The sequence below is a fragment of the Centruroides sculpturatus genome, unplaced genomic scaffold (assembly GCF_000671375.1).
Source record: "Centruroides sculpturatus isolate CEXI.00-Female unplaced genomic scaffold, Cexi_2.0 scaffold309, whole genome shotgun sequence".
NCBI lineage: Eukaryota > Metazoa > Arthropoda > Arachnida > Scorpiones > Buthidae > Centruroides > Centruroides sculpturatus.
The window spans coordinates 666,862-690,290 of NW_019384521.1; the positions used below are offsets into that span (position 1 = coordinate 666,862).

Consider the following 23,429-nt stretch of genomic DNA (forward strand, 5'->3'; position numbering starts at 1 on the left):
AAAATGCCTAAATTTCACCTTTACAACCTGATACATTTTTATTGTTCTTTTCTAATTGAATGCAAAATTTGGTGTTTATTCTCTTTTTCTAACCTTACATACTATTTAATTTTTTAAAATGAAAACAGGCATTATTACAAATGTAGATGTGAAACGGTTCTAATTTACAAAAGTTAAGAACTGGTGCATATAATTACTGAAAAAATAACAATTATTTTCAATAATTTACAGTATAAATATGCTTTCTTTGAGTTTCTTGGTAGAGTTGCTGTTTTGGCCCATCTATGACATATTCCCATGCAATAATCTATAACTCTACACACAAAAAATCTTGCTAATATTTTTTATTGTCTTATATACAGTATCAACAATTAATTTGTTTATTCTCAATTTTCTCAGATTAAACTGAGCCCATTCTTATTTGAATAAAAGGCATGTGAATTTTTTCAAATTTTTGCCATTTAAAAATAATGATGAAACTTGCCAGCTAATAACATGTATATATAATTATTATAATTAAAATGACAATAATCTTTATGCACTTATGTACTATTATCCTTAATCTTTCCTTACACTGTATTTATTCTAATAAACAGCATGCTCTTTACAACTTTTCTCAACTGCACTGTTTATTAGAACAAACATAATACCATCATTTCACCCTACAATTAAAGTTTTTGATAATATTAAGCTTTAAGTATTAGTACTGATAAATAACCAGAACTTTTTATCATTAAACTTTTTGCAAGATCACAATTATACTACAAAAATATAAAGCAAATTTCTGACTGTCTCTGTCCAGTGTGGATCTAAATTTAAAATTTCATCATTATACATGGTTTTTTGTAAAATGTGTGATAAAGAATATATCTTTATATGTACAAATTTCTATAGTGAATGTAAGTTTCCATTTTTTGTATTTCTTATGTCATAAAAAAAAGTTTTAATTTAATTTGTAATGAAAAATACCGTATCACTTATAGACATCCATCCCTTTTGTAACTCATCCTAGTAACAGCAACGAGGGACTTGCTCCTAAATGCATTCCACAATAAAATACATAAGTTATAAAAGACGAGTTTTCCTTTTAATCTATGTGTCTCCTCGGTATAGGTTCAATATTAAATGACGGTCTTATAGTCCCATGGTTCTCAATCTTTTTGAAGTTGGGGAACACTAAACTTTGACATTTTTTTCCGTGGAACAGTTAGAATAAATTGGCTTTAAAGCAGGGGTGGCAAACCTTTACAAAATCAAGAGTGCATTCAGTCTAATATATGATGTCATTAACATTTGCTGATTACATTCCCATACAAAAATTATTTTACATTGTATCGATTTTTCTTTTGCAATAATTTTTAATTGTATATTTGATTTTTTTGCAGAATACTTGAAGTGGCTTCATGGAGAATCCGTGTTCCGTGGACCACAGAATGAGAACTGCATTATTGTCAAAATGCAAATACAAAAACGTATGCAAATTTATAACTACTAAAAAAAGGTATAAACAAAAAGGAATGAAAATTTGTAATCTTATTATATTTAGCTTTCGTATGTTTTAACATTGCACAACTGAAATTACTCACTTAGTAACGTGATATATAAAAACCTACCAGGAAAATAATAACACTTCAACTTTCAGCTGATCATATCTAACTAATAAAATATTCAAGAGGCATTTGTTGTGTTAAAATTTGATCTTTAACTGTGATAGGAATAAATATTCTTTTGTACTTCTATACTAAAGATCGAACAGAGATAACTTGTTATAAGCGTATGTTTTGATGTTCTCATTGCATAAGTAATGAAGCGAAATAGGCTATGTATGTCGAAGATTTCTTCTTATTACTTACTTGACCGATTAATAATCCAGTTTTGAAACTGTTGGACTTAGTTAATGAACATATGGCATTGTGCACGTGTTCGTCAAAGGTGACAGTTTTTCCCATCTGGAACCAAAACCAGGAAACGAAAGAGAGGCCACATCCGATATCAAATCCTCCTCCACATTGGCATTTTGCAACGCCCTCTTCGAAAAATTTTTATTTTATGTCATTCGTATATTTAAGCTTCATAAAATTATTCATTTTAAAATTTTATTCAATAGAATAATGTATTTAAAATAAATTATTAATAATTTTAATGAGTATAAATGAAATAATTTTAATTAAATGAGAATAAAATACGAATATTTAAAATTACATAATATTACGGCGCACCACACAATCGTTATTTGCCAAAGACCTTGTGCGGAATCGTTTCTTTTTGCCGAATTTCCTCACTTGGAATGCACACACGTACAGAACATACATAGATTCGATTATTTGTCGAGCATCGATTCGTTGCGGGAATGGCAAACGTTCGTCCGAAATCTAGAAAATGGACAATTTTGAAATAATAATTTGTGTCACTGCTTTATAGTTACGAGTAGTTCATACCTTCTAATGAAAAAAAAGCTTAAAATAAAAAGATGGCATCATTTCACCGATGCAGAAAAATGTGAACATGAAAAAGGAATTTAAAAAGAAACAACAACAAAATATAAAAAAATATTGCAAAAAAGACCAGAAAAAAATACATAGAAAAAAATAAAGTAAATATTTAAACTATAAACCAAATCGAAATAAACTAAATTCAAAAACGAAAGATTAGATCTACTTTTTTAAAAACTGAAATAGGAACACTGATGACCAAATCCACACATTCGCTATTCGCCGAATGACGAGTAATGTGAATGGACAACACGAAAGCGTGGAGGTGAATATTCGATTCCTTTGATTCGGCACAATTTAACAGGAAACGGCGAATGCCGAATATTCGTCACGAGTAAATTATCCACACTATTCGACAATATTACTAGATAATATGGTTTGGCATTTGCTATTGTAGTTACCTCTTGTTTGTTCTAGAGACAACTGCTCCCGATAAGGCGGCGTTCCAATCGTTCAATGGACTAAGTTGGCGGGAGTTCCGTTAGCACATGTTCATTTTCAAAGTTATTCTTGGGCAAAAAGGGCAATTGCCTGGTGGCCCATCAACAGGGGACCTTAAACCAATTTTTTTTTTTTTTTAAATATTCCCCTCAGAAAATGCACTCAAAGAAAAATATCTATAACAGCAAACATTGTATATTTTTTCCTTCACTCGCAGATTGCATTTTTTGCAAGGAGGAGAAACGAAATGTTCGCTTCAAACCAGAACACTTAATCGGCGAGAAGCGTTTTAATGTAATTGTCCCAATTACATTAAATTTAAAACCATAATAAAATTTTGGATAATTTTATGTAAATATTGCTAATAAACTGAATGTTAATAAAATACGAAACCTATATTCAAAGCAAGTTTTATTGGAAAGCTCTAAATTGATAATAAAGCAAAAACACAGCTATGTCAGTGCGATGGTAGAAAAATATCATAGAGTATCATTGCATAATTCCAGCAGGGCTACCAGTTGTCTTCTACCGGTTATTAGATTTTCGATAGGAGAACTATCATCAATGTATCAAGTGCTAAAATTTTGGAATAATTTGAGCAATGACTATAGAGCTAGTGGAACTGAGTTGAGCGCCACCTGTAGGCAAGCAAAGAAAACTTTTTCGGGAAAACACGTGCATCTTTGGGTTAGATACAAAGTGAAACACGGTGCTTGTTTTCTTTCTGTATAATGAATCACAGCTTTCTGCCACACAAAACTTTAAAAAATACCTGTTGTGTGGTCAGTTGTAGTGTTATAGGTACAAAGCTTTATTCGTTTCCGAATGAAAAATACCGTGGAAGGAAAGAGAAATGTCTGGCTGCAATTCGGCGGATTGAGTAAGTATTATGCTTGGGTATTTTCATTGAAGGTATTTTTTTAAAGTTGTGTATGTATTAGTGTTGCAACGAATAGTATATTCGGCTTGATTAACGCACGTACGAAAATTGGCGCGCAAACCGCATTATGGCAAGGACCCTGATCTCTATTGGCCCGCTGTCACTACGCTTCGCCAATCGCGTTAATTCTTGACAGTTGTAGTGGACAGACAAGAGCGTCATGGCAGTATGCGATAAATGATGATAGCAAATGTGGATAACAATGAAATGACCTACACGTGTAAATAACGGAAAAAGAACAGAGAAAGACAGCGAAGTGAAAATGTGAAAATAAATACGAAATTGAGTTGATAACATAATCGAACGAGTCGAAGCAGCTTATTGGCGCGAAATTCGCGGCCGTTAATGCCAAACAATTGTTTCATAGACTTCGGAAAGCAAAATGCTTGTAATGAAAGTCACTTAGCGTGCACGGGAGAAAGCCTGGGACCGTTCGGGCTACCAAGCTGTCTCGAATCTGTGAAATCATAACTGTGACATATACCGACGTCCTATCTGTCTCTTTTCTCCGTTATCACCAGGCTATGAGTCACGTAATTATAAAATGAAAAAACTACGACAGAAAAGTGACGAATCGAAAGTATCGTGAGCGCGTATTATGATATATGCATAGGCATACGTGGACTAGAGAGATGGAGGAAAGAGAAAGGAAAGAGCAAAGACGAGCGCTTAAAAAGGATAGGCAGGGTCAGACCCTCACATGTGTGCGACGAATCTCGAACGAATAGACGTGTGTGAAAATCTGACTCTCTTATTAGTTGGAATTCTCTCTTAGAGAGTTCTAATTGATAGAGATATAGAATTCTTCTTTCATCATTATCTCAATATAATTCTTCTTTCATCATTATTTTCGTTATTTCTCCCGTTCTCACCCCGTTACCCGAGGAATAGACCCCGGATAATGAACTGCGTAATTCGTCCGTCAAGAAAGTCATCCCTAGGACAAAGTCGTCCGAGGCGACCGCGGAAGAACTTCCCTCTCCCCGGGGCATTTGTTTGTTTTTGCTAATTGGTCACACCGCAGACACCTTGTAAAAGAGTAGTCTCCTGCGAGTGTCCGGTTGACGGAGACAGATGGGTGTTCCTGTATTGAAAGTAGACAAGAGGTCACCTACAAGGGTCACCCGTACGGTGAGAACATTACCAAAAATGGTCAGTCATCTCCCCAGGTGATGACGAATTTAACATGAATTGGTCAAGCGATGTCTGCATTGTCGTCACCCATGACGGGGGAGACTGTCATAAATCGGGAGAAGTGACAGATTGAGTCAGAGCAGTCCCCGAGATTTCCCACGCTAAAAAAGTATAAAAGGGGAATGATCGGAGGTCTCGAGGCGATCATCGGAGAAAGAAGACTACAAGCGTCTACTCTGGAAGGACTTCAAGGTTTCTGATCGCCGACCTAAAGAGGTAAATACTTAGATTGTTTTTACTTCACTCTCTCTCGGTATACTCGGGCCTTAGAAGTTATTGTCTCTCGGTATACTCGGGACTTAGAAAATATTGTCGCTCGACTTACTCGGGACTTAGAAAATTGTCGTTTACCGATATACTCGGGACTTAGAATTTATTTATCTGTTCCTTTGATAGGACTTAGTCATATTTTGTGTCGAGGACCTTGGACGGTCCCACATACGGGATAGACGGACATCGGTTGTCCGATATTGTCGCGACTCGGAATTTATTATAATTATCGCTTACATTTTGTTTAGAATTAATATGTAATTTTAATGTATTTGTATTATTTTTAAGTTTATATTAAATGTTATTCCTAATTTAATGACTCTTGTTAAGTACTATCGACATCTCATCACGACTTCATTACGCCTCCCACTCCTTTTGCCCTCCTATAGCCATTTCCTGACAGCCAAGCCGGTAAGTGGGGAGAAGCTCTCCGCTTCAGCCCCCTCGGTTAGCACACGTGTACGTGTGCTGATCTTTGTAATTATAAATTGTGAATACATGTGACTAATATTATTGTTTTTTTTTTATTATTTTGTGCATGTTATAAGTTATAAATAAATATAAACAAACAACACTAACCCGACAACATTAAATCTAAATACCAAAATGATTAATTTATTGTGTTTTTGTTATTTCTTACTAATTAGTCTGGAAACAAGGGGACCCAATTCTTGCATTCTGTGACTGAAACGTAATAATCTTAATCTTACTTTTGCCCGAGCAACGCCGGGCCTACCTGCTAGTATAAATATAACTGTGACATTTAAAAGCATTGTAATGTAATGAACTCTGTAAATGGCTAGGGTGCCTTTTTTAGCGGTAAATAGGTGTAGTCCACTTTATATTACTACCCATTGTTTACGTAGTGCATTGAGTAATAACTCATTAAAAATACCAAAACATTTCGTATTTCTGTAAATCTAAAATTCTGATAATAAATAACAAAATTTAAAAAATGCTTAATGATGTCATTATTAGTCAGGGACAGTATTAAAGATCATTTCAAGTAATTCATTAGTCAAAAAGTGACCAAAGTTGCTCGATAATTGTAATGTAATGTAATACGTAAAATTAAAAACACTTTTTTCAGAAAAGATGGCAAACTTGGCAACCCACAAAGTATAACAAAGTTTGCTGTCAGCATTTTGTAGGGGACTGAAAATTGACCACCCTGACCATCCAGCATACGTTCCCACACTTTTTCCAACATGCTACAAGAAACAGGGTTGTGGAAATGCTGATAGGTTTTTAAGGCAGGCAGGAAGGAAAGAAGCATGGATAACAGCATGGATGTGGACACCGAAACCATACCTGTGTCACCAAACATGACACTGGAACACAAACTGATGTAGGGGAACCACTTTATATGGCAGTCTTATTTTGTGAAAAGTTATGTAACGATGTAGGTACCCAAACTAATATTTATTGTAAAAAGCAGTTTCTCTCCTTTCTTTAAATTAATTTTTCTCGGGGTTTCGGTAGATATTGCTTCAAAACCACACTGCCTTCTAAGAAATATTATTCGTACGATATGAAAAGGAGAAGCACATGCCACATTTGTAACCCTGATTTTGTTTCCCCGCGTCGCCGGGAAACAAAATCAGGGTTACAAATCTAGGCGCCTCGATCTAGTTTCGCCGTTCCTTCCACTAGCTCTATAAAGATGCATCGAGTTTTTAAGAACAGTATTAAGATCTCGCAATCATCCAGACTTTAACACCCATATATTGGGCAAGAACAGACCTCTCATCTAGACAGCACGTGCAGGCCCTCGAACGTTACGTAGCACGCACACATCGATTTGACTAATTGCGGACAAGAGTTCATCGGAGAAAAAGTGACCAGCCAGAATCTCCATATCAGAGAAGGAAAGAAAGAAAGAACAGTATTAAGAATTTGCCTCTTTTAAAGTTTCGTTTACAAGTTGTTTTGCTTAAATCGTTAGCATGCTAATATTTTTGTTGCTTGTACATCATACAAAATTTATGATATTTTAATGAATTTATTGAGAAAATGTATTTTGCCAAAGCCTCTGACTTTTTGTTTAGAAAATCATTAACCAATACTGTTTTAATAGTAAAAAAAAAAGAAAAAAACAACAATTATTCTAGAGGAAGGTGAAAATGAGTACATTTCTAAAGTAATGTACACTTTCGAATAAATGAGAAAAAACTAGCACGATTAATTTTTAATAATTATTTTATTTAGAAAATATAAATTAATCGTGCTATTTTAGATTATATTAAACCTAAGTTTTTTTTTTTTTTTTTGTCATTTATTCGAATGTGTGAACCTACAATTTTGAAAACGGGCTCAACATTTCTTTTTCTGAATTTACTTATATCTACAAACATCTTCATTTATATTTAGAAGTCAAGTCAAAATGTATATCAGTTTGTATACATTTTGTATTGAATGTATACTCGGCCTGCTTTCCGCCTGAATCCTATCTACAGCACTTCTAGTGAGCAAAAGTGGCTCTCCCAACCATATTATTTAGTAACCTTGCTACTCGGTATGTATGGATGCGCCCTTACGTCTGTTCGTTGATATCAATGCTCTTGATAAAAGATTAATAAAAAATTGTGCCCCTTATTAGAGCTTTAAAACAATCACCATGCCATATATTAAAGAGAAATTATATACTGTATATTCATTGAATAAATGATGAATTAAAACGGATTGATGGAATAAGGCAAAGACATGGCCACTCTGTCAGCGTCATGCTTTCCGGGAGGACTTTCATCAAGAATCTGGCAACTATTTAGATATTTTTTGAACTCTTTTCGCTCTTTGATCACAGATGGCCTTTATTTAGCGAGTTCATTACTGGTTCAGTCGGCTGGGTGGAAGTGTAGGATCACATATCCGGACGATCCTGCCCCAAAACATTCGTAGGATTTTTCTAACCGTCTGGATTCGATTCTGGTCTCCTAGAATGGCCTTCCAGCCGTCGCTATTTAGATGTTAGACATGTGGAAAAACACGGAAACGCTGTACGGCTAACTCGTTGGTAAGTCGTTCACTCAGAATCAAATACAATTGGTTGATGGTTTTATCCACCAGCCATTAGTGGGTGAATAAGTTATAAAATTCGAAAATTATTAATGAATAATTTCGTTCGGAAATGTTATACCCATTCTATCACTATCCTAATGTAGGTTTGGCAGAACCTATGATGGGCTTATAAAAATTTTTCTTAATCCTCCAATGCAAAAAGAATAATTACTATTTAGACAAACGAATAATATAGAGCAAGATATACGGATGAACTTCTTTAATTCAAAACTTGGTTAATCCAAGTTAGAATGCAAATCTTGGTTAATCGGGAATGCAAAATAATTCGAATTTTGTATAATTTGAATTATTTTGCATTTTCGTTAAACTTCGAATAACCAAGTTTCGCTGTATAAAGAATTTCATCAATAGGCATAACTGAAACCACAATGTCAATAAATTTTATCGGAGTATCGGTTTTAGTTATGATTATCGATAAAATATTTAATTTTATTTAATTTAGATATTTTGATTTAAGAATTTGTGACTGTGCGGGATTCCAAACAAAACGTTCAAGAAATTCAAATCCATTCTGGGACAAATGTAAGTTTAATGAAGTACAGTAGAACCTCGATTATCCGGACTAATTGGGGATGAAGGTAGTCCGGATAAGGAAAAATCCGGATAATCGAAACAAATACTTTAATTTGTCTTTTAATGATAATACAACACGTTTTCTTTTCGATGACATATCGGTAATATTAAAAGTAAATACTGTATTTAAATCGTGATCAAATTTTCAAGAAACAAACGTTCGTATTGAATTTGGACTACTACTGACCAACGCTAACAGACTACCTATTGTTTAAAAGGCCCTCTGGTGGCGCAAGAAGACGGATTTTATAAAATAAAAAGCAGTTGAAACTGCATTTTTATGAATAAAAATTTGACAAACTATTTATCGTTTTATGACGAGTAAAATTTTTTCGTCGCGTTCGCGGCTTTTAAGTAATGCATAAACCTTCGAGGCGCGAGGCCCTTCGGACCGCGAGGCATAGGCGGTGGCCCACGTCGTCCATGCCTTACGCCGCCCTTGGTCATAGAAATGATGTAATTTGAATATAAATTATTTATAAATACGTATGTCAAGTTATATTTTTATTACTACGTAAAATATATTTAAGAGTTTACGACCACTGTGATGGGTGAGACGTTGTTGAAACAAAAAAAGTTATGCATTCCGTCACGTACATAAACAGTGTCGTAATTCGCCAAGTGCAAATCAGCAAATTCGTAAAATTTTTGTTTATTTTGAACAATCCGGATAATCGAAAATCCGGATAATAGAGGTCCGGATAATGGAGGTTCTACTGTATGTATTTGTAATATTGAAATACGATTGCTAGGTGTTTAGATTTTTTTTATTTTCGTCCTGTGTGCACTAAGAGAACCTTGTTTCAAACCCATTGTGGATTCGACCAGTTCCACAATAGGATGGCCGTGTGGTGAAGGATAGAATAAGTTTGATAAGAATAGATTTATAAGGCATATTTGTATATGATAATAAATTTTTGTAATTTAAGAAATTATGTGAAGAAATATTCAGTTATATAAACTTTAAATTTTTAAAATTAAATCAATTAATAAATTACAAATTTCTATTTAAGTGACAGATTGAAGAAAATAAGAAAACGTTGTTTAAAATAAGAGAATTATCTGTGTATATAGACGACCGTTGCAAATATATGGGAAACAGGTTTGTATATTAAAAGAGAGCTTTTTCAAATTAAGAACATTTCTATTAGCTAAGGAAATGATAATCGATGCTTTTTTACGCTATTATTAGCACTTAAATAGGAGATCGAGGTAGATGTCTGGAAGCAGTTTACAAAACGCTTCTAATTTCAGCTAATCACAAATGGTTTGCCGTTTTCTGCGTTACAAACACCCTTGCGCATTATATATAGATTCAGAGAGATTTAGACTATATCTATTTGCTGTTATTAGTCGAAGTTTGGAAGTGTGGGCTTTTCGTTTGCGTTGTGGTGAAATGAGTTAGAAAGGTAACGTAACGAATTCCAAGTGTCAAAGCTAAGAGATTATATCTTTATACGATAGTGCATCGACTTCATAGGAGACAAAAGAAATACAATGTTTGACGAAATCAAAATATTATTACAGATGTTTGAAAATGGTGTGAAGGCAATAAACATCGTAACAAACGTAGGAATACATAAATTCGCCGTGTAAAAGACATTCGAGCATATGAAAAACAAGGTGTTCTAGTAAATGACATACTAAAAGAGAGCTATAACAGCAAAAGATAATGAAAAGCGCAAAAATTGGAAACAATATATGCATCATTGGAGAATTGGAGCAAACTGTACAAAGAAATAGTTTAACCCAACAGAAGTTACGTGACTGTGGCGATGTGCACAGAGTATCGTCAATATACGAAGCACTGAAACGTAAAGACATAACTGGGAAACGTTTGAAACGAATATGTGGACAATTGTTCGACCAACCTCTTGTGAGTGAACGCAAAGTATATGCACGACAGATTACATATATCTAACAAGCAAAATCTAATCAGCAAATAACACATAGACAATTGATATTTGCTGATGAAACAGATCCTAACAACTTTTCTCATAAACACTATGGATATTCACTAAAAGTGATGACTGCTACTATTTTCCAACCCTCTCAAAAGATAGGATATAAGTATAATAGCCATTCTCAGTGTTAATGGTTTAAGCGCGTTTTAACGTATCAAAGACGCCATCAATGCAAAGCTATTTTGAAGTTTCATCGAATGTAATATAATAATAAAAGATAATATCATTGATTCCGTTTTATTGTGGATAACGTTTGTTTCCATCAAAGTGCCACAGTGACTGACTATCTTAGAGAATGACAGCTACAGTTAAAATATCTGCCTCCGTTTTCACCTCATGCAAATCCCATAGAGAAAGTTTTAAAACAGCACTTCAACTTTTGACCACGTCCCAGGAACACTAACGTTCTAACTTCCTGCGTAGAGCCAATAATTAGTATCATGAATAAATTTTCTTGCAATATGTTCCATTATAACTCCTAATCTCGAAATCACTGGCTGCATTGACGGCAAAGTCTGCTTTAATTAATAACGAAATTTTCTAGTCTTGCAACGTCGATTTTAGTTTTTGCAGTGCTTTCTCTTAGTAACTTCACGCTTTCTCTTAGTTTTGAATTTTTTTTCTCATTTCACTAAACTTGTTCCCCTAATTTAAAATATTTACTATATTTCTTGATGAGTTCTTATTTTCTACAGTTCGTCGCTTAGAGATAAAAAGTGTAAGATGTTTAAATTTCATTGCATTCACTAGATTACTTGCAGAAAAAATTTTTCGGTTAAAATATTCTGTTTTATCTAATTAATTATTCATATTTAATTTTATAGTAAACCTTTAAATATGCATAGAAACGAAAGAAATAACTTGTTCAAGTACAAACCGTATAGAAACATACCAGACAGTAAGTGGTCATTCTATAAGAAAAAAAATAAGGAAAAACAATGGAAAGATAGAAGAGTGAGTGTCATGGAATACCAAAATAACGAAAGAAAGAATGAAATTTTGAATCCTCAATTTTATCAAAAAAGTACATTTAATATTACTGAATCGAAGAAAAGATGTAAGAAACAAGATAAATATACAAGCGCCTGGAAAAAGGAAAGAAGCTATTCCCAAAGAAAAAGTGATGAGGTTAAAGATTATGAGATCAAAGATAATTGTGAAGCTTGTGGAATTCTCGGATTTACAAACGTACAAGCATCAAAGGAACATTTTAATACTTCGGGTCACATCAGGAATATGTTTAAAACTGTTATACTGTGAAACACTTTTAACAATCACTACATTTTGAACATTCCTATTACCTAAAGATATAATACAATAAAATGTTAAGTTTCAAACTAATTAAAAACATTGAAGATGGGATGTTTCAAATATGTAATTAAAAATAAAATAAAGTTTTGAATATTTTAATTGAAAATTTCACTTTGTAATGTGATAAAATCGATTATTTAGGAAACAATTTTAGTATCCAACATTGGCTTTGTGTGACGGAAAATATGACTATTCAGTTAATGGATGCTATTTATTGCTGTATGTTAAATTAAAATAAGAATCAACTTATACTATTATGGTTATAAAAGCAATATCCAGAGATTAATCCAAGGTTTTATTCTGAATTTAAGGCAGTAAATTTAAAAAATAAATTTTTTTAGCTGTTTCTGCCCTGTGAGCTCCAAGAGGATCACCAGTTAGCGAGAAACGGATCACTCCTGAAAAATCCATTAAGAAACGCAAAAATCCGATTATATTCATACAAATAGAAATATCACTTTATTGTTTAATATAATATTGTTTTATAAAAACAATTATAATTGAATTTTAGACATTCCATCTGAAAATAATGTCAACTTTGACACGTGACTTTATTGTGTATTAAAAGAATAAATTATGAAGATGTTCTTTTATTTCATATTATTTTAATTTTTTTAAATGTTTCTTCTACCGTAAAGAAATTTTTTAATAATAAAACATTTTTCTAGTAAAAAAAAGAATTAAAATAATCAAATCCAAGCTTCGATACTACTTCGAACCCAACTGATTATTAAATTGAGTCTATTAAACCAATTGTGTTAGATTAAATTTCTTCTTGCAACTCTTCTAGAACTTAGTTTTTCTTATTTCTTTCTTGCAGGAAATTTAATTAGAGTTAACAGATCCAATTAGTGTAAATCTTATTAACGTGAACGAAGTATTAAGTTTGTTCGTAAATGAGAAGTTTATTAGAATTATTATTATTCTGTCCTTAATCTCAATAGTCACATATATATTTTATATAAAATACTATAAAAATATTAAATGATTATTTAGAATCTCAAGATATCTGTGATATGAACATTATAATTTATTTGATTAAAAATTAATCCTAAATATTTAATTACATTATCAATATTCAATATATAGGAAAATTAATTATTTTAAACAACAGTCATGCAAATACTTTATGAAAGTAATTAACTAAATAATTAATATTAAAACTATAGAAATAAGCCAAATTTAGTTTTTAATTTTTATCTCATCCTGAGATATTAAAGGAAATAGCTTAAACGCCAACACACATACATACGTATTTCGTGTATGTTTTTTGGCTTTTTTGGGTTTAGAGTTGTCAAAACATCACAATTCTAAATATATGATACGATTACAATATTACAACAGTCGTGAATGTAACCCAAGTTACGTTAAAAAAGTCAGGAATATAAAAAGAAAGTGAAAATTTGAGATGATTACAATACTTTCCCGTGTTATGCTATAGCAGCCGGGAAAGCAAAAGTGAAGAGAATAGAATACCATTTATCCCCTTAGTGATCTTCTTACCTCTGATATGGGAGCATAATTCAGCGATCCAAGGGTGCTCTTTAAAGCGACTGTACACTAAAAAAAAGGCAACAATGTTTTGACTCCTTTCCTCTTCTTAAATTGCATACGTAATTAATGAAAGGTCCCATTACATCCCAAACTTGCTTCTTCAAAGTTTCAAAAATATTTGTTAGAATTACCGAAGATGTTTTGAGCTGTTTTACTTTTCAGGTTATTATAAATAACAGGGAAAGTATGGCGATCGATCAAAAAATGACCCGTACACACAGCTGGCCATTAATTTGCCACACCATGAAGGCTGCATACAACAAACACGAAATTTGCATGAAAGATACGACATTCTGGGTGCTCTATACCTCAAGATTACCCATCAATTTGATTATGTCTTCTTTTTATTATATTGTATGTGTAAAACAAATATAATTATGTTATTTGCTTTCCTTCTTGGTGTAGCAATTTTAATGACCAGAAGTGTACATTTTCGATGATGGGTTATTGATGATCGTGCGTGAGTGTATGACACGATTTTGATCATCCACTCTGAAGATTAATGGTCCACTTTTGATACTTTTTGTCGAAAATTTCTGAAATTTCGCAGACTGTGTCAATACACAAAATTTAATCTCCCCACTCATTTGATCTTTAACGACCAAAATTTAATAGCATCAATCCCCATTGGGGATTGATGCTATTAAATTTTGGTCGTTAAAGATCAAATGAATGGGGAGATAGAGGGAGTCGTGTGTTATAACTATGGTCGGACTTAATGACTTTACTCTTATTAGCATTTACAATTTTTATAAAACTCATCTCTACTCTCAAAATTAAGCTTTTGCCATTTTATAATAATTAATATTGCAAAAATTTTTAAAAATAAAATTTTATAACAGCGCACACACAATTTTAAAGTTTAGCCGGGAAAGTTATGAAATTCATTGCTTGATTTTCTTAGGTTTCCTTCATATGGCCATTGGTGGATACCCATATACTATACTGAATATATTACAATTGGTTTGAAATAATCTGCTTATGTTTGAAAGAAACTTTCAGTTTTGTCTTCTGAATGATTCTTAAATTCAAGATCGATAAGACGAATAAAAAATTCAGCAACGAGTAACTTTCTTGGTTGTTATAAGATTTTATTTAAAAAATAATTTTTATATTATTAAGCAAAGTAAAGAAAATTGTACGTGGCGTGTTGTAAGATTTTGTTATAAAAACGTTTTATATTTTTAAATGTTATAAAATGACAAAAAGCTTATGAGCTTTTTGTCATTTCATAAAATGCTTTTGAGCTATTTTCTTAAAAGCTTTTGAGGATAGGGATAACATCAATTGTCAATAACAATATTGTAATTTAAAATTAATAGAAATCCTTCATTTTGCCAGCTTAATTTTAGCATCTTTTGTTCTTTCTTCTTGGAAAACATATACACGTACTAATATTTTAAGGGATTAATTAATTAACATTTTTCGCATTTATATAATACGCCAAAATTGTATAGTAAAATTTCACAATAAAACAAATTTACTGCACTTTGGTTTTATAGCCAAAACTTCTTGAAATAATATGGATTGTAGTTAGGTTTTTGTGCGCATTAAAATTATTGTATTCATGCATACCGTGTTTCCCCGAAAATAAGACAATGTCTTATATTAATTTTTGCTCTGAAAAATGCGCTAGGTCTTATTTTCAGGGAATGTCTTATTTTTTCCAGGAAGAAGAATTCACATTTATTATTGAACAAAAAAATTCCCAAATCGAACTTAGACGANATCTCAAAGCGCTCGGCTGACGCCCGCAAAACGCGCGATCGCATGTACGGTAACATGGCAGCACATATATCTCAAAGCGCCCGTAAAGCGCTCGCAAAACGCGCGTTTTAACAAAAATCTATAAGCGCTCGCAAAACGCGCGTTTAACGCGCGCTTGGCTTTTGAGTGTGTACGGCTACATAGAACTCTTGGTTCTTATAAGCGCTCGCAAAACGCGCGTTTAAAAGCGCTCGCAAAACGCGCGTTGAAAAACGCCTAGTGTGTACAGGGTTTAACGCGCGTTGAAAAACGCCTAGTGTGTACAGGGTCTTATGCAAATTATGCCGTGTGGCGTAATTGTCTGCTGACCAAAAAGCCAACGGCCACTTTTAACCATCTGTCGATGACCGTTACGACTAAAAAAAACTTCGCTAGGTCTTATTTTCTGCGGGTGTCTTATTTTCGGGGAAACACGGTAGTAAATTATTAACGCTATCTGGTAATTTTTCGGAATTATTATGAATAATACCACCTTTACAGCACCCTTGCTCTGCAGCCAACACTCCCTTAAGTACCGGGTGTTTTTTTAAAACTGATGGTACTCAGAGACATCTGTAGAGCAATCTAACAGCCGGACTGTTGCCAAATTTGGGAGGGTGACTAAGGACGACATGGGAAAGAGATTCCTAAATTTGCCAGTAGGGATAGATTTGGCGCTATTGTAGCGAAACAGCTAAGACTTTGCATAAAACCCAGTTGCAATTAACAAACACATGAATGAATAATTAGACAGAGGTTTCAGTGCAATAATGAAAGTTTAATTAATTAGCAAATAACCTTCTCTCTCCTTCAATGTGACCACCATCCTGCTGGACTACACATTGCATCCTGAACACCGTGTTCTCAACGGCCGAACGTAACATATCCGCAGGAATGTTCATCACAGTTCGAGAAATGTTGTCCTTCAAGGTCATCAAGTTGGGGACACCACCAAGATAGACCTTGTACTTTAAGTAACCCCACAGGAAAAAGTTACATGGGGTTAGATCCGGGGGTTAGAACCTTCAACGAGTGCAATCGCAACATCACTAATTGTCTGTGCAGACACCGGTTTTTGCCTTCTACCAGGTCGAACTGCTAAGGATCTTCAACTTTCTTTATCAAGTCTTTCAATTAGTGTTGCAACGAATAGTATATTCGGCCTCAGGCCGAATACCGAATATTCGGCCAGGAGCGTGGCCGAATAGCCGAATATTCGGCCAAACTATTCGGCTTGATTCGCATTATGGCAACGACCCTGCTTTCTATTGGCCCGCTGTCACTACGCTTCACCAATCACGTTAATTCTTGACAGTTCAGACAAGAGCGTCACGGCAGTATGTGATAAGTGATGATATCAAATGTGGATAACAATGTAATAACCTACATGTGTAAATAACGGAAAAAGAACAGGGAAGGACCGCAAAATGAAAATGTGAAAATAAATATGAAATTGAGTTGATAATATAATCGAACAAGTCGAAGCAGCTTATTGGCGCAAAATTCGCGGCTGTCAATGCCAAACAATTGTTGTCATAGACTTCGGAAAGCTAAATGCTTGTAATGAAAGTCACTTAGCGTGCACGGGCGAAAGCCTGGGGTCGTTCGGGCTACCAAGCTGTTTCGAATCTGTGAAATCATAACTGTGACTTATACTGACGTCTTATCTGTCTCTTTTATCCGTTATCACCAGGCTATGAGTCACGTAATTGTAAAATGGGAAATCTACGACGGAAAAGTCACGAATCGAAAGTATCGTGAGGACGTATTATGATGTATGCATAGGCATGCGTGGACTAGAGCGATAGAGGGAAGAGCAAAGACGAGCACTTAAAAAGAAGGATAGGCAGGGTCAGATGCTCAGATGTGCGACGATTCTCGAACGAATAGGTGTGTACAGTACGTGTGCTGATCTTTGTAATTATAAATTGTGAATACAAGTGACTAATATTACGTTCTTTTCTAATTTGTGCATGTTATAAGTTATAAATAAATATAAACAAACAAACACTAACTCGATAACATTAAATCTAAATACCAAAATGATTAATTTACTGTGTTTTTGTTATTTCTTACTCCTGTTTTTAGGTATTCGGTATTCGGCCGAATAGTAATTAAATATTCGGTATTCGGCCGAATAGCGAAAAATAGGCCGAATAGGCCGAATACCGAATAGTAACCGAATATTCGTTACATCACTACTTTCAATGCATTAATTGATAAAGGACCTCTGCGCAGGTTGTTACGGTTTCTAAACTCACGAAGAGCGCCCAATGCGCTCGATTGGTTAAGATAATAAAGTTTCACAAGCAACGTACGCTGAAGTAACGAAAGATGCGTGTTGAACACTGCTGAAGTCTGGAATCCGCTTCGGACTTTTGCCCTTGTCTTTTAAGCTCAAATTAGGTGGCGCTGCAGTCGACCACGCCATTGTGAATTTCGATTTTGAGGTGTTACCAGTGCGTTATGCAAATTCTTAGTTGTCTCGTTACAACAGCGCCAAATCCACACCTACTGGCGAATTTAGGTACTACTTTTTTCTTCGCGGAATTTCTTTCCCATGTTGTTCTTAGTCACTCTCCCAAATTTGGCTACAGTCCAGCTGTTAGATTGCTCTACAGATGTCTCTGAGTACCATCAGTTTAAAAAAAAAAAAAACACCCTGTAGTATGTTTTTGTTATGCTCCTTCTTCACGTTATAATACATTTCTCATTGTCAGTACATTATCAACACTTCGCATATTTTCAAAAATTATCATAATTACTTTAACACATACTTTAAAGCACCAATCAGCATTGGACACTTAAAAGTCCTTCTATCACTGCTCCTGCCATTTTCCCACAATGACTTATTGATTGGACACATATCAGGTAATACTTATCCGTAAGAAAATTTTTTTCTTAATGTACAGTACCGTACATTACCCAATTCTGTCAGATTTTCTATTTTTTCTAATTATTAGTTTTTGATTGTACTAACACTAGCTATTAGTCTTTCTTTGTACTAACATTAATATTCGCTTTGGGGCTGTGTGCATAAAAAAACCGTGTTGTCTCTATTTGTTAAATAACTGTACTTTACATCAGAGCCGTAACCAGGGTATGGCCAATGTGGCCCGCCATAGGCGCCAATTTAATAAAGGCGCCAACGAGAAGGTTTCGGAATAATATGTATTCGAAATTAACAACAAAAAAATTTTATATTTATATAGTATTTAAATGTCATTAGATAATTTTTTACAATAGCATTTTTTTAGAATGAAATTATTATTTTTTTAATAATAAAAATTAAAAAGGCGCTGTTTTTATTCTTGGCCATAGGCTTCCAAAATTCTAGTTACGGCTCTGCTTTACATTATTTAGTAGGATACTGAGTGTTGTTGTTTTCCTCCTGGCTAGCTTCGTTTTTCTTCTCTGCTTTTATGTTGACCCGCTCCTATCTGGTGTCACGTGCCTGATGGGAAAGGGGCCTTTTCCTCACTTTTACCTTGCTTGTTTTCGCAGTAGTAGGAAATTGTTTGCTTGTGTCTGTTTATTTCTTTGATATATTCATTTAACAGTACTGTACATTAGTTTGCAAGCATCTATTGGTAATGCCTCCTCCAAGCTGTCTTACAAGTTAGCCATGCATTGCCATGTGAGATAGGGGCCTTCTTCTCACTTGATTGTTCCTATAGGAGGAAAAAAGAGAGAGTGAAATTGTTCTGTTATTTGTGTGGGGAGCTTAACATTATGTCTGTAAATTTACTCTGTTGTCAGTAGCTTTCTGGGTTTTTGGCATGAATATTAATTCTCAGTTTTCCTGGATCTTGTAGCAGCGAATATGTAACTATATTAACATAAAATAACTGAATATACTAATATACTACCTTGGCCCCTCTCTTGGCCACAGTTAATACTAAATGATTTCAAAATTTAAAATAGTACGATTGGAAGAAAAAGAGCACAGGCTCATTGCTACCCACGTGATGAACACCTTTTGAACCTTCATCAAATTCATTATACTATACTATCCTTTTTCAGTGGTAATTGGTTCCAGCCCCTTTTCTGCTTCCCCATTTACATTGTACTGGGTCTCCCTTTTGTTTTACTTACCAGAAGTAAGGTGATTAAACTGTACTGGTAGTTGGCTTCCTTTTCTGGCTTGCCAACGAGTTGGTCGTGTGAAGTTTTAACGGTTCCTTTACATTCTCCTGAATGGAGGCCAGTTTCCCTTAAGTCCTCACGGTTGGCACTTACTGGTTTTGTTCATAGTAACACCAGCCCTCTTTTAATTTGACATTCCAATTTTGCTGGACCACTTTGTCATTGGATTGTCCATCCTTGCTTTTTATTTCCTCAGCGGTCCCACCAGTGGCCAAGCGGTTTTCGTACCCTGAACACTGGGAGTTCGGTCGGACGGGCTGGCCAAGTGGAGTTTTTCGGATTTTCTCCACGTCTTTAACGCCTAAATAGGGGATATAATTAAAACTNACCTTGGCCCCTCTCTTGGCCACAGTTAATACTAAATGATTTCAAAATTTTAAATAGTACGATTGGAAGAAAAAGAGCACAGGCTCATTGCTACCCACGTGATGAACACCTTTTGAACCTTCATCAAATTCATTATACTATACTATCCTTTTTCTGTGGCAATTGGTTCCAGCCCCTTTTCTGCTTCCCCATTTACATTGTACTGGGACCCCCTTTATTTTACTTACCAGAAGTAAGGTGATTAGTAGTTGGCTTCCTTTTCTGGCTTGCCAACTAGTTGGCCGTGTGAAGTTTTACCGGTTCCTTTACATTTTCCTGAGTGGGGGCCAGTTTCCCTTAAGTCCTCACGGTTGGCACTTACTGGTTTTGTTCATAGTAACACCAGCCCCCTTTTAATTTGACATTCCAATTTTGCTGGACGACTTTGTCATTGGGTTGTCCATCCTTGCTTTTTATCTCCTCAGCGGTCCCACCATTGGCCAAGCGGTTTTCGTATCCTGAACACTGGGAGTTCGGTCGGACGGGCTGGCCAAGTGGAGTTTTTTGGATTTTCTCCGCGTCTTTAACGCCTAAATAGGGGATATAATTAAAACTAATAATTAATTAATCATTTCAATATTAAAAACTATAAGAATTTACACTAAATTATTTCCTCTTAACTTTTTCTATATTCAAAACTGATTTCGAATCCAAAACTTTTCCTTTAATGGTTTCATAGTGTATTATTTCTTTGTTTTTCAGTTTCTAATCTACTAATCGAAATTGTTTAAATAATTTTACTTAATCACAAATTAGTTGTCTAATATTAAATATTCAAATTTATAATTTTGAATTGTTTGTGAATTTTATTGAAAAATTCTGGACACAGATATATTGTTTGATAGCGTTGGAAATTGCTGCAGATAGTTCATCGTGTGTATTTATCACATTTTTCAACAATAAGATTAAACGATTTTTAATTATTTCCGCTCTGTGGACGCTAAGAGGGCCTTTTCCATGTTCGTCACCGGTTCGGCTAACAAGTAAGACCACAATGGAGGTGTATATGTGTGTAAATTCATTGTAGTGACGTATTTGGTGGACCCGTCTCACCATCCCCAATCTTGAAAAATATGACAAATAAAAGCGTATTTTTAAGTATTATTAAAATCTTTAGTCATCTATCGGATGAATAATCAAATTAAATTACTTCTTCATTATGCAATTTCTTTCTGTATGAAAGAAATTTCGTAATGAAGAAAAAGAAACTAGTTTACAATTGCATTTTGTATTTTAGATCATTTTGAACACGATGAAATAAGCTTTATTAATAAAATAATATTTTAAAACTTCTAATATTAATTGATTATTCATTAATTTTGAAATAATTGACTTTCAAAATGAGGTTATTTTACATATTTCTACACTGTTTTTAATTTCAGATTTCCCTTTCAATTCAGGTCTATTTTTGTGAATAAGAGAGCGAAACAAGTAAGAAAACAGAGAAGCTTAAATTTTCGATAAAAGTTTATTTATATTTTAATTTATGTATTTTTTACGCTATTGTTTTACAAGTTATCTATTTTGTTTATTAGTTAATGGTATTTATCTCGATGCGAATATATCAGGTAAGTGTTAATCCTTTCACAAATCTTGAATTTTAAACTGTTTTTTTAAATCTAAAATCAAATTTAATAAACTATCTTATTATAATTGTTTTATTTGAACAATTCTGAAATCATTCTGTAGCATTATAAAGGTTAAACAAAGTCAAATTTTAGTAAAATCGATAATCATAAAACAATTTTGGTACAAATGCAGCTGTGAATGAGACGATTAAGACCTTATCAGCGTTGTAGACCATGCCATGGAGTAAAAAAGGCAAAAAATCCAACTGTCTATACGTCACTCTTCTCGAGATATAACCTCCCGAAATCTGCCTATCTCGCGAAGGGTCACATATAGACATTCGGTTCTTCTGACTGTTCCTCCTAAGATGCTCAATTAATGATATCATATCGATAAATTCGACAATTCCACAACAAAAACAGTCTTTTATGCTCCTATGAATTTGGTCATCTCTGATAAGGTCTCAACCCGTTTCATTTAGAGGTGTAATTGTACCTGTTGTCCTAAATATGTATGCAGTTTAAGTAAAATTAAAAAATTGTACTTGCGGTTGAATTTTTAAGATTTTATCCGAAAATTGAAATGTGTACATTATGTGTACCAGTATGTGTACCAGGACATTATGTGTACCAAATATGGTTAAGATTTACTCAATAGTTTTTTTTTACAGAGAGCTCTGAACACATCTTTAATTATGATTACCCTCTAAATCGGATATTTTGCTTTAAATTTCGAGTCTTTGCGCTACTTAGCATTCCTTAACAGTTTTAACATGAAAGACGTTAACATAAGTTCTTGTTTTCAATGTTTTTAATTTAAAATTTTGTGAAAAAATCTATGTTAAAAATTTTAAGTTGTAGACAGTCAAATAAACTAGTTGGTTAAATTAATAAATGTATAACTTTACATATATTGAATATACTGTAGTATTATTATAATATTGATAAACCCTTCATTTCTAGAATCGAATTCATTTTGTATAATGGAGGATGAAAGTATACTGATGTGTAAATTATGTAAAAAGGTATTCAATGGGAAAATACCTTACGGCCAACATATGATGTCTTCAAAACATTTAAAGAAGAAGAAGGAGATTCTAATTTCTGTTCTATGCAGAGATGATACTTTGTCTGGAAGCAGCAAAGAATTAAGAGAAGAAGCGAACTCATCTGGGATAACATCCGATTCTCCTTCCAGAAAAGAACAAGAGACAGATACTTCTACGGAAAAATCTGTTATGAAAGGCTGTATTTGTTGTGGAATTGCCGAATTTATCGATACAATGTCATTAATTGAGCACCTTCATAGTTCCGATCATGTTAGAAGATCTTATGAGAAAGTTTAACATTTCGAGAATGTTAACGATTCCTTACAATAATTTGATATAGAATAAAACTATAAAAATAAAATAAATATCTGTGTTTTTGTTATGTTTTTAACGAAAAATTAGTATAAGAAATAATTGTAATAGCAATATAATATTTTTTACTTTCCTGGCTCTGTTATCAATAATAGTATGGCGAGTAATCAAAAATAACCTCCGAGATTTTTACATTTTTGGGCTTGGGGACCATAAAACTTCGAGAATGCAAAAGAAAAACAAATTAGCAACGAGTTGTGTAACTTTTCCGGCTGTTATGAGTTTTTATTAAAAATCCCTTTTATACTTTAAGCAACAAATAAAATTGTATGTAACGCCATCTGTTATCGGATATTGTTATAAAAACTTCATATTTTTAATTATAAAATGGCAAAAGCTTAATTTTTAAGATAGGGATGAGTTTA

General features: G+C 33.6%; 1 protein-coding gene and 1 long non-coding RNA gene across 2 annotated transcripts in view; one reads left to right on the forward strand and one right to left on the reverse strand.

Moving 5' to 3' along the window:
* LOC111622755 (protein odr-4 homolog) overlaps positions 1-2,011 on the reverse strand; it is a 38,037-nt gene extending 36,026 nt beyond the window's left edge. Inside the window, exon 1 of the mRNA XM_023365181.1 lies at positions 1,854-2,011. Coding sequence (XP_023220949.1) covers positions 1,854-1,949 — 96 coding nt within the window. The 5' untranslated portion in view covers positions 1,950-2,011. The remainder of the gene's footprint in view (positions 1-1,853) is intronic.
* A 6,715-nt stretch (positions 2,012-8,726) lies between these two features.
* On the forward strand, positions 8,727-23,008 carry LOC111622739. The gene is made up of 5 exons (XR_002756331.1): positions 8,727-8,937; positions 10,002-10,090; positions 21,458-21,506; positions 21,611-21,643; positions 22,607-23,008. It is a non-coding gene; the product is annotated as an uncharacterized LOC111622739 (long non-coding RNA).
* The last annotated feature ends 421 nt before the right edge of the window (positions 23,009-23,429 follow it).